Raw genomic sequence first — 12,893 nt, forward strand, 5'->3', positions numbered from 1 at the left:
GGGGGGGGGGGGGGGGGAGAGGGAAAAAACATGAATTGTGTAACCATGGGAAAAAAATTAAAAAGAAAGAAAGAAAGAAGCAGGCAGGCTGTTTCATTTCTTTGAATCCCTAGCACCAAAAACTGTGCCTGGTGCCAAAAAGCCTGCTAACTGGTATATAACAACTCCTCATAGATCTTAGACATCAGTGAGTTTCTTTCTACCTCAACTATTTCCCCCTTTGCCCAACAGTATTGATTTTGTAAGTGAAATTATAATTATAATTTTCTGCTTTATATTTTGTGAGGTCTTCTACCTTTGAGTTACAAGTTTTCCATCTAGTCATTTGTCAAAAGTTCTGCCTTCAAGTCTCTGATTTTCAGAAATGAAGTGGCATTCTATAATGCAGTCATATAGTCTTTTGGGACCTGTGGTGGCACATAGTCTCAAACCCAGGTTCTGCCAAATTGCTTTCGTTTTCCAAGCTGTTCTTACCAGTTCAGGAGTCTCCTTCACTTAATTTCTTGAGTTTATCAAACACAGCATTCTATTTTGTATTGCACTTTGTTTTACTTATCTTTTTAACTGGTACAAATAGTGTTGTGGAATATTAATACTTTATGATATGGTAAGATCATTTTATTATTATTTTTAAAAGCCTTTATCTTCTGTCTTAGTATCAATACTAAAATTTTAGTGCCAAAGCAGAAGAGTGTTAAGGGCTAAGCAATGGGGATTATGTGACTTACCCAGGGTCACACAGCTAGGAAGTATTTGAGGCTAGATTTGAACCCAGAATCTCCTGTCTTCAGGCCTGGTGCTCTTATCTACTGGGCCGCTTATGTGTCCCATGTGATAATTTAAAAAAATAATAGGGAATGGAATTATTTCTCTTGAAATCCTAGATTTTTTGATTTTCCAAATGTATTGCTATTTTGTCTAATTTGTAAAATATCACCCTTGTAATCTGTTCTAGCACTAACCTTGTAGTAAATTTAAGTAGTGTCACTTTTCTCAAACCTGAGTATTGACTCTCCCGATTATTTTCTTTTTTCTTTAAAAAAAAATATTGAACACAAATGCTTATTTTTATGGATCTACTTAATACCGTATGACTTTACTACTTATTATTTATCTTGATTAGTTTCTTCATATTATTTGAAAATAGGGTTAATTTTGTCATCTTTTTGGGCCAATGCTTACATTTTTAATTTCTTTGAAATGGCAATGAAATAGTGCTAGAGCTATGTTTCTAGAGCTATGCTAATAGGAACCAGGGGAGGAGATATCCATTTGGACTGAAAAGTGATTTTTTTCACTGCAAATAATTCTAGCCTTTTATTTTAGACAATTAACATATTAAAGAAGCCTTTCATGTTGCTCTGTGACAGACATCTCCTATGTCTAGACATTAATATAGTCATATTTTGTTTATATGATTAGCTATACTCATTTTTCCCTAATGTTGAACCGCCCTTAGAAATCTAATATAAATTCCACTTGGTCACAGAGGCTTTATTTCTATAATACCTGCTTTTTTAGAATTATAAATCTATATTCTTTCATGCTGGTCTATAAATTTTTTCTCTGCTTTGCCCTTTAGGTTAGTCATCAGAACGATATTTGTATAATTTTTAATAAATCTGGCAGCATGACTTATTTATCAAATTTTTAAAATAATTTTTGAAAGCATAGATTTTAACTTCTTTTAAAACTTCTATTGGAATTTACTTATACCTGTAGCATGCTTTTTTTTTTTTTTACTTTCATATTTAAATCTGGAGTTTTCTGGTAGAATGGGATATTTTGTTTTCTTTTAAAATACGGGTTTTTTTTAGATCATTTCCCCAACAGAATTAATAACATTTCTTGGCTGTGCTGGGACTCTTTCTAATTTCCCTGCTGGCTGAGCCCCATACTTTCCCTGCTACCTTCTTGCCATCTGTTCAATCTTTCCAGATCAGTTTCCCTGATATGAATGGATGAATAACAAGAAAACTGCTAAGGAGCTGAGGATACCAAAAAACCCAACAACATACTTTCCCTCTTCTCAAGCTCACATTCTAATAGCAGAGACAAACAAGACAGAGACAAGAGAGAACAGAAGCTTCAGCTGGAAAGGTCTCATGTTCCTTAAGAGTGCAATTGGTAAGGCAGCCTGCATGCACTGTATCATCTTTAATGTTGTTTCCAGAGATAAAATCATATTGATTTATAACGTGAAACTACCTATGAGTATGAAAGTTTTCTGGGTGGGTTTGGTTCAGGACAGTCCCTGGATAATTTATAACAAAATTAAGACCCTATAGGTCATTCCACAGTTATTAACAAAAATAGTTCTAGTAGAGGACAGGCTCTGAGGACATCTCAAGCTGAGGGAGCTGATGGTGGTTCTCTTGCCTTGCCTGTCCAGTGTTCACCAGCCCAGCATGAGAAGAGGATCTGGGCCTCCTCATGGCTGCTTTGTACCCAGAAAGCAATACAGCAGCCTTTATTCCCTTGAGCACTTTTAAAGCTTCACTTGAATGGGGACAGGTTAGGTTGTTGCTCCTACCATGGACTTTCAAATCACGATTTTTGCTTCTCCAGTTTTTGGTGATTGTGGGCACCATGTCAGCAGGGGCTTAACAGAAATCACTGGCACAGCTTTCCCTCCCTCACATCTACCTCAGTGTTTTCTCTTATCTAGAGCTAGGAAATTTCAGAGGGCAATTATAATTGGGTTTTTACCATCCTCCCACCCCTTGGCATGGAAGCCTGGCTGTGTGGCACAGGATGCTTCTCCTTTGCATGTTACAACTGGTCACCCCTCCCAGGAGACAGAGCAGGAGGATGCTTCTCTTCCTACCCTTCTGTCATTAAAGGGGTGAGGGCAAGAAATCATCTTGGGTTGCCACTCAATCTAATGCTAATAGACACTCTAGTCAATGCTTGTCATGAAGGCTTCTATTGTCATCGGCCAGTCTTTCACAAGGCCACTACTTTCTGAAAGTTTTTTATTTTTCATGGAATTATTTCCCATCTTTTCTTCTTGCTGCAGTTTTAATTTGGGAGGTAGAAAGGTCTGATAGTTATAATGAATGACTTATTCCCGCCCCCCCATCATGCTATAGGGTTTTTTTGCTAATTCTAAAAGTCAGTAATATTTTATCTAAAGCTACAAGTTATATATACAACCACCAAATCAAGTAGAGCATTGCTATATTTCTGTTAAGCTTGAAGTGGGTAAAGAAATGGTTCAGAAACATCATGTATATTAAAGTTCTATTTTCCTTAAGGCCTTCAACAGTTCTTTGGAAATGATTATCAGAAATCTAGATCTTTGTATTTCTGGAATATTATTTGAAAAAGGAAATTGAATTCATGAGATTACTATCTTTATGAAGAGAAAAAGCAATTCCACTCAAAATAGTATTTTATTTTTAAGATAACTGTCTTTAAAGTACAATTTATATTAGAGGAGATATGAAAATAGAAGAAACAGCTCTAACTTGAAGGGAAAAAAATATTTGAACCAACACTTAGCTCCTCCCTAGCTAGCTTAACAATAATATATACCAATAATATATACTGATAATTGTTTTGAAATATCATCATGACTCTTACACTATGTGAAATTAAAATGTTAATTAGGAAAAGGAGATTCACTACTTACCTACAACATATAAGCAGCCATGAAGTTCACTAACACCATTGCCTGCTCTCCGCTGACCCATCTCTTTAACTTCTATCCATTTATCCAAATGAGGGTCATATCTCTCCACACTAGACAAAGAGGCCAGCCCATCATTGCCTCCCACAGCATAAACATAGTTCTAAATTTAAAAATAGAAATTAAGGCTAGCTTTTGAATTGATTCTACATATTGCCAATGATATACCTTAAGTAATTATTTTACAATATGGTGTTATAAAGAGAAGGCATGGCATTCAATATATAAGCACACAAACATTGATTTTATCTGATTGATTTGGAAAAACTGAAGAATTCCAAAGGACCAACAGGACAATGTGCAAAACGCTTTTAACCTGGGAGAACGTTATCAAGCTTTTGGATCTAAAGGATTATCCAAGTCAACCATCGTAATGAGAAGTCCACTGCTACTAACATAACAACATATTTAATTGTAAATGTTTTAAAGGCCAAATTTCATTTCAGTGCTTGTAAGCATGAGATAAATTACTATTCAATCGGGCACAATGATAACAGGTCAATAGAAAAATTGAAAGATAACTTACTATTAGAGCTACTGAACCAACCCCTCCTCGGGGAGTATTCATTGGGGCCACTCCACTCCACTGATCAGATTCAATGTCATATCTCTCCACATTATTGAAGCATGTATTGTCATCTAACCCTCCTATCGCATAAATTGGACCTCCTAGAGAGGCCAAGGCAATTCCTCGCCTACAAAGGCAACAGAACATATCATTAGCACATGGGTATTTTCAGGAAGAAAAGTAGAAAACAGTTTTTAAATAATTGGTCAATGTGCTAATTTAAAATATCTATCTATTCCATCAATACTATCCCATTATTAATATTTATCCAATATTAATATTCCTTTATTAATATTATCATCTTCACTATCATTTATAAACTCACTAATGCTACGAGATAGATGGTCATTCCAACATTAAACAATTTTTATGTAAGAGTTTTACTAAGATCATTACTTCCAATGACCATTTACTCCTATAAATGATGACCATCTAGGGCAAAGTAAGATAAGGGTAAGAACCATTTAAATAGCACCTACTATCTATCTGCCAGCCGCTGTGTTAAGTAAGCTCTTTACAAATATTGCCTCATCTCAGGGGAACTATGTAGGTAGGGAAATAGATGGGCACCTAGATAGTTAGGTGGATAGAAAGTACTAGGCCTAGAGTTTGGAGGCCCTGGGTTCAAATCTGACTCCAGACACTTTCTAGTTGTGTGACCTGAGCAAATTGTTTAACCCCAATTGTCCAACCTTTGCCATTTTTTTGTTTTAGAATTAATACTAAGATAGAAGGTAAAGGCTTAAAACAAAAACAAAAAATAAAAACCAGATATTACCTCATGGATTTCCCAAGAATTCTGCAAAGGTTAAATACTGTTATTATCCTCATTCTACAGTTGAGGAAACTAAGGTGAAGAAAATTTAAGTGACCTGCCCAAGGTCACAGAGCTATTAAGTGTCTAAAGCTGGATTTGAATTCAGGTCTTCTTGACTTTCAGGCCTAGTATTCTATCCAATGCAATTCCTAGCTTCCTGGAGTTGACTTCTAATAATAGAGGTTAAAAGGGGAAAAAAAGCTTTTAATTTCTGACTCTCAAAAGCATTAGAGAGCATATTATGAGATGAATAGGTAGAGAACATTTGTTAAGCACTTACTATGTACTAGACACTGTGTAGAAGTGCTGGGGATATAAATACAAGCAAATGAGGTAGACTCTGCCATCAAGGAGCTTACATTCTAATGAAGACAATACATAAAAGAGATTTGGAAGGGGAAGGAGGGAAATGGTGAATTACTTTAAAGATAATTAAGAAGTAAACTGGAAAAAACTCTGACAGGGGTCTAATTACTCAAATATACAAGGAGTTAAATCAATTGTATAAAAAATCAAACCATTCCCCAATTGATAAATGGGCAAGAGACATGAATAGGCAATTTTCAGGTAAAGAAATCAAAAGTATCAATAAGCACATGAGAAAGTGTTCTAAATCTCTAATAATTAGAGAAATGCAAATCAAAACAACTCTGAGGTATCACCTCACACCTAGCAGACTGGCTAAAATGAAAGAAGGGGAGAGTAATGAATGCTGGAGGGGATGTGGCAAAATTGGGACATTAATGCATTGCTGGTGGAGTTGTGAATTGATCCAACCATTCTGGATGGTAATTTGGAACTATGCTTAAAGGGCTATAAAAGAATGCCTGCCCTTTGATCCAGCCATACCATTGTTGGGTTTGTACCCCAAAGAGATCATAAACAGACTTGTACGAAAATATTTATAGCTGTGCTTTTTGTGGTGGCAAAAAACTGGAAAACGAGGGTATGTCCTTCAATTGGGGAATGGCTGAACAAATTGTGGTATATGCGGGTGATGGAATACTATTGTGCTAAAAGGAATAATAAACTGGAGGAATTCCATATGAACTGGAAAGACCTCCAGGAACTGATGCAGAGCAAAAGGAGCAGAGCCAGAAGAACATTGTACACAGAGACTGATATACTGTGGTAAAATAGAATGTAATGGACTTCTGTGCCAGCAGCACTGCAATGACACAGGACAGCTCTGAGGGATTTATGGTAAAGATGCTACCCACATTCAGAGGAAGGACTGCAGGAGAGGAAACATATAAGAAAAACAACTGCTTGAATGCATGGGCTGAGGAGGATATGATTGGGGGTGTAGACTTGAAACTACCACACCAATGCAACAATCAACAATATGGAAGTAGGTCTTGATCAATGACACATGTTACAACCAGTGGAAATGTGCATCGATCATTGGGGGGATTGAGGGGGGTTAAGGGGAAAGTAGGAGCATGAATCATGTAACCATGTTAAAAATGAATATTAATAAATGTTTAAAATATATAAAAAAAAAAAGAAGTTAACTGGAAGCCAGGATCCAAGCAAATAAGACAAAACACTAATTTACCCATCAGGGTGGTTTCCAAGGGACTGAGTCCATTTTTCAGGGCTGATGGCTGGAGAATGGACAGCATGGTTTGAAGATGACCAGGGATTACAACCACAGCTCAAAACCTTTGTCAATGACTTCATGTATATACTGATTTATTTAAATTAATCTCTAATTTGTCATAAAAGAATAACATGAGATCAATCAAAAAGATTTCATGAAATATCTATTCAAGGCACTATGCTGTAATATATTTCATTTACCTCGATTTTATTCCCTATTGAAGAATAACTATATTGACATTTACCAACTTAGGGCAATGCTTTGCTACCTGTGGGACCCAAATAATACAGGGATTTTGTGTCTAATTCTTGAACACTTGAGAAAAACAACAATTGCCTATTATATTTATCACCCAGAAAATATGCAATACTATCCTGTGGAATAAGGAAGCCTGCTGGCTGTGAAATAAAACATAAATAGGTTGACAGTGAATTACTTGGTACTCTGGTGGTATAATTCTTAGGGCCAGTTATCAGAAGTCCTCAGGCTTGGGAAGACTTTCAGAGAGAAACTGACAAGTGACCACACTGATGTAACTCAGGGTTTTATTTAAACAAGGACAGGTAGGGATTGGGACAAGCTAGCTAGATATAGAAACTAATTCCTCCCACCCAAATCCAGGAGTCTCAAATAGATGGTATCTACACTAAATCTCTACCTAAAGATCCCAGCTGCCTGTAATACCTCCCTAACCAAATTCCCACTCCCCTAGCTCCCTTGCCAGTTATTAGAGTAAGGGAAGGCTAAAAGATAAACAGGTCCACCGGGTCAAAAGGGGGGATGTCTCGCAGACAGCTGTCCTCTAGAGATTAGCAAGAGTCCCAATAGAAACCACAGAAGTAACAGGAACACACAGAGCAACCAAACCGGAACAGATGTAAATCCAACAAGAAGGGGAGTAATGGTTTAACTCACACAGTCTACCTGATGAGTTTAGAAACCATTCTCAACCACTTCCCAGAAGGAAAACTGCTTGCAGAAGTCCACACACACTGTCTCCCTCCAAAGAGAAAGTCCAACCAACTGTCCCTCCAGAGTCACTGTCTCTCCAGGGTTCTGGAATCTCCCTGCCTCTGCTTTGGTACTGCCTGCTTTCCCTATGATTTCCCTATAACAGCTGTAAATTGACGGAAGAGAGAGAAAGTGTGTGTATGTGTATGTGTACACTTACATATAAATACTTTTCTTTGAGTTTTAAGAAATTTAAAAAAAAAAAACCCAGTGAATGAAAAATGCCTGTTTGGCAGTCTATGGCATGCAGTATACAGACAACTTATAAACTTAAGAAACTGCAAAGTGTGTTTAATGACCTCCAATTTTGCCTGAATCAGAGGTACATTTTTAAAGCCATTCAATTAAATACACATTTATTGACTGCATATTGATCAAGTAAAAGTGTTTGGAGTGCAGATATCTAGGTCTTGTATAACCCAATTCAAATTGCTTGCAAACTCCAGGAAGGGGAGGGGAAGGGAAGAAGGGAGATAATTTGGATCATATAACTTCAGAAAACTTATGTGGAAATCTGTTATTACATGTTATTGGTTAAATAAAGTATCTTTATGAATATAAAAAATACAAAAGACAAAATATTGGGGCTTAAAATTTTTATAATATTTTTTAAGTTAACTTATTTTCTCTGCTTTAATGTACTTCATTCCTTGAAAGGAAAGAAAAAAAGAAGAAAACCAAAACCCTTGTAAGAAATATTTGTAGGCAAGCAAAACAAATACCTTCATTGGTCCTCTGAAATTGTGGCTGGTTTTGGCATTAATCAATCTTTCAAAATATTTGTCTTTACAATGTGGCTATTGATGAATAGTCAGCCTAGATCCATCTATTTCACTTGTTTTCCAAGGTTTCTCTTAAACTTCTTTGCCATTTCTGGTATAGCTTTGTCAATATTAGTCTATTACATTAATAAATCATCATTTGTTCAGTTTTCCCCAAATCATTTGAGTTTCTAGAGTTTTATGTTATTATAATAAGAATGGCTATAAATATTTTTGTACCTGTGGGCCCATTACTAATTCTCTTATTTCTTTTTGTTTATTAGTAATTGGTTTTCATCTTCCTTTCACAAATATAAAATTAGCTTCTCTATTTTACTTTTCACCAGTTTAGAAGGTTTTCTTTTGTTTGGATTTTTTTTATCTTGGAGTGTTGGTAATCTCCTCTTTATTAGATTTTCTATTTTAATGCTTTTTTTAAAAAAAATTTGTCAGTTTTCTAGTTAGTTTTGCCTTTTATTGTTTTGGTCTTTGCCAAAACAAAACCAAACAACACTGATCTGGAATGTTTTTCTCTCTTTTGTTGATTAATTGTTTGAGTTTATAATTCCCTCCAAGGACTACTTTGGTTGAATTCTACAAATTTAGATATGTTTTCTCATTGTTGTGCTTACTCTTTAATAATAAAGTATCTATTGTTTCTAACATTTGTTATTTGATTCACTAATTTTTTTTTAACCCTTACCTTCCGCCTCAGATTCAATACTATGTATTGGTTCTAAGGCAGAAGAGTGGTAAGGGCAAGGTAGTGGTAGTTAAATGTCTTGCCCAGGGTCACCCAGATAGGAAGTGTCTGAGGCAAGATTTGAATCCAACACCTCTTGTCTCTAGACCTGGTTTCTCAAGCCACTGAGTGCCCCCTGATTCAACAATTTTTTACGAATAAGTTATCCTCATTATTATAGTTTTACTATTTCTCCCTGTAACTTTTCCTTTAAGGGTTTTGATTCTATACCATTTGGTACACGTATTAATAAATGATTTTAATTTATTGTCTATGGTACCATTCAACATTATCTCTTTAAATTAAATCTAGTTTTACTATTGCCGTATCTAAGATTGTTTCTTGTTAAAAAAAAACAAACAAAAACCCTATTGTTGGATGAGAATCCATTCTGCTGACCTCTTTCTATTTTTTTTTTTAACCCTTACTTTTCATCTTGGAGTCAATAGTGTATTGGCTCCAAGGCAGAAGAGTGGGCTAGGCAATGGGGGTTAAGTGACTTGCCCAGGGTCACACAACTGGGGCCTCTTTCTATTTTAATGGGTAAGTTCATCTTATTCACAGTTATGATCTCTAATTGTGTATTTCTCTTCAACCTATTCTCTTATTTTTCTTCAACTTTGCATTTTCCTCTTTAGAAGAGGATAATAAGAGAAAAAGAGCAATATAATTTGTTTTTACTCCCTCCTACCCCAATCATAAATTCTTAACTTTCTTTTCCTTTAAACTCTCTTGTTCTGGTTTTTCTCTGTTTTCTCTCTCCATGAATATTGATGGGAGTGTGGTAGAACACCTTCTTTGGGTAAGTAATTTGTGTAATGTTGGAATTCATTGTTTTTTAAGGGTTTAGTGGAGGTTCACTTATGAATCTATTTGGGCCTGTAGTTCTTTTAGGAGCTCATTTCATTTCTTTATATGAGGTTGAATTAGTTTTAATTCTGTTTCTTGTTCTGTTGATTTGGATATTTTGTATTTAATTTCTTTTTTAGTTTTTTGGTTTTGTTGGCAGATTATTGGGCAAAATATTTTCTAAAAGGCTTTTTTATATCTTCTTCAAAAACCCCTTAATACTTTGAAAAAAAGAACTTTGTCTTTCTTCTATAAATTATTTTCTATTTATTTTGAATATAGCTTGTTTGTACTTTTTCATTTGTTTATCTCCCCCATTAGACTATGATGTACTTTAGGGCAGGAACTATCTTTGCCTTTGTATCTCCAGCACTTAGCATAGTGCCTGGTACATAGCAGATGCTTAATAAATGTTTAATGACCCAAAGACCTAAGATCAATGTGATTTAAGACCTGTGATCAATGCAATGACCATAAAGATTTCTGGGAACTGAAGAAGATGCATACGAGTTAAGGATTCAACTGACTAAAAGCCAATTTCAGAGGTACACCATCCCACAAACAATTTAATTCAATATTATTAGATGTTATGAGCTCTAATAACAAAAGAGATGAGAGTAAACTATGGCGTGGCTTTGGTCTATCTCAAAGAACTGACAATCTCTTTTTTTTTTTTCTGGTGGGGGGGAGGTGTGATGTGGAGGAGATATACCTACAAATAACTATGACACAAGGGAGAGTATGAAAAATAGAAGGAATGTCCACATGAAAAAGTCATGTCCCAAAGGATGTGGAGGAAGAAATCATTTTCATCTTAGAAGAGAGGGACCCTGAGTAAGGCTTTGAAGAAAGCAAAGGACATGGAAGTTTAAAAAAGTACCTAAAAAATTCTGTGGGCAGTACAGTTATTTTTCAATGGATGCTGTTATGTGGAAAGATTTGAGAAATGTCTCAAAATAAGGAAGAAAACAATAACAATTTTAAAGTGTTAGTATAAGAATAATTAATAAAATTTTAGTATAAGATAGTTATACTGGATACCATCCTAACTACTTATCTAGTGAGAAATGTGCACATAAATATACATACAGTTAATATTGATGATCTAAAGGCATATCTTTAGATAATTGCTTTTCCAAAAGACTTTGGTCTTTGACTTAAACATCGTTCCTTGGATTCATCAAGGTACCTTTAACGATGGAGATACTGATAATGTTTCATAATGAAGATGGATGTTGCAAAGGAGAACAACTCTACATACATTTTAAAACTTTTATCTTAAAAAGATAAGAAATAATCACTATAGGACTCTGGAATTTTATTCCTTTTCTGGTTCTTAAGAGGATATGACCAAGTACTACTTTGGTTTACCTACAAAGCATAGGAACAATGGTTAATATTCTTTTTGTCTGCTTTCCAACAAAAGTAGTGTAATATCAGATGTTCAATAAATGTTGAAAGAATGTATTTAATAAGGACTTGCATATTTCTTAAAATAGAAGGGAACAGGGGGCAGCTGGGTAGCTCAGTGTATTGAGAGCCAGGCCTAGAGACGGGAGGTCCTACGTTCAAATCCGGCCTCAGACACTTCCCAGCTGTGTGACCCTGGGCAAGTCACTTGACCCCCATTGCCTACCCTTACCACTCCCTTCCACCTATAAGTCAATACACAGAAGTTAAGGGTTTAAAAAAAACAAAAAAAAAAAACAAAAAAAAATAGAAGGGAACAAAAATATTTTTTCCTTTTAAATAATATGAAGTAGATATAATGTTATAATTTTTTAAAACCTTGTAGACCAAGAAATTCACACGAACCTACCTCTTTGTGTTCATCGATGCTTTCATAATCCACTTATTAGCAAGAGGATCAAACATCTCCATGCTGCCCAAATGTTCATTTCCATCATGTCCACCAACTGCATAGACTTTTCCTATTAAGACAGAAATAGATTTCTTTGTGTTAATGAATTAATTTAACAAATGAGTTTTTATTTAACATTCTTAACACCAAAAAGTTACCCAAAACAGTGATACAAATATTTTTAACAACTGATAGCCTAATTTTATCAGTGATATTAGATTGTTAAGTACTAATGCAATATTATTCTATTAAAACTTGGAGCATTTTCACTTGCTGTCCTCCCTACCTGGTAATCTCTTTCCTTATCTTTCCAGTTCTTGATTTTCATCAAAGATCAGCTAAAATCTAATCTAAAAGAAGCTTTTCCAGCTTTCCTCAGCCTCAGTACCTTTCTTCTGAGATTACTCCCGGTGTACCCTGTACATAGCTTGTCAGACTAGATTTGCATGTCTTCACTATCACACTTGAGAGCAGGGACCTATTTTTGCCTTTCTTTGTATGCCTAGCACTTACCACAGTGCCTTGCACATAGTAGGTGCTTAATAAAGTCTAGCTGACTGACTGTGAAATGAATAGACCATGTTGATTTACAGAAAAATATCAAAAAATGACCTATAATTTCTCCTTTTGTTACAATTCGGAAGAATAGGCAATTCTGAAGAAAATTGTTAGCAACCAGAAAAAACCCTCCTCTTAATCTTTGATAGAATACAGAAAAAGACACATTCACTACTCAAGTCTGATGTGTATTTATATTTAATGTTTTCTAGGATCTATAAATAAACCAGAAGTATTTTAATTTAATTTTTAACTTAAGAATTGGCCTCATTTTTAGTCTAAAATACATCTCTGTACTATGGCTCTAATAACTAACTTTACTGAATATACACAGAGCACCTGGTAGCTCAAAGCACAATAATTTTTCATACTGATGAAGCTACCAGTTAGAAATATTTACTGAGAAACATCTAGGAATTACATATATGCATA

General features: G+C 35.1%; 1 protein-coding gene across 1 annotated transcript in view; it reads right to left on the reverse strand.

Moving 5' to 3' along the window:
• The window catches only part of KLHL8 (kelch like family member 8), a 51,111-nt gene that overhangs the window by 10,313 nt on the left and 27,905 nt on the right, over nt 1-12,893 (reverse strand). The window contains exons 6-8 of the mRNA XM_044680273.1: nt 11,862-11,973; nt 4,218-4,386; nt 3,635-3,794 (exon numbers count right to left, since the gene is read on the reverse strand). Of these exons, the coding sequence (XP_044536208.1) occupies nt 3,635-3,794; nt 4,218-4,386; nt 11,862-11,973 (441 nt within the window). The remainder of the gene's footprint in view (nt 1-3,634; nt 3,795-4,217; nt 4,387-11,861; nt 11,974-12,893) is intronic.

This window comes from Gracilinanus agilis, chromosome 6 (assembly GCF_016433145.1).
Source record: "Gracilinanus agilis isolate LMUSP501 chromosome 6, AgileGrace, whole genome shotgun sequence".
Taxonomy (NCBI): domain Eukaryota; kingdom Metazoa; phylum Chordata; class Mammalia; order Didelphimorphia; family Didelphidae; genus Gracilinanus; species Gracilinanus agilis.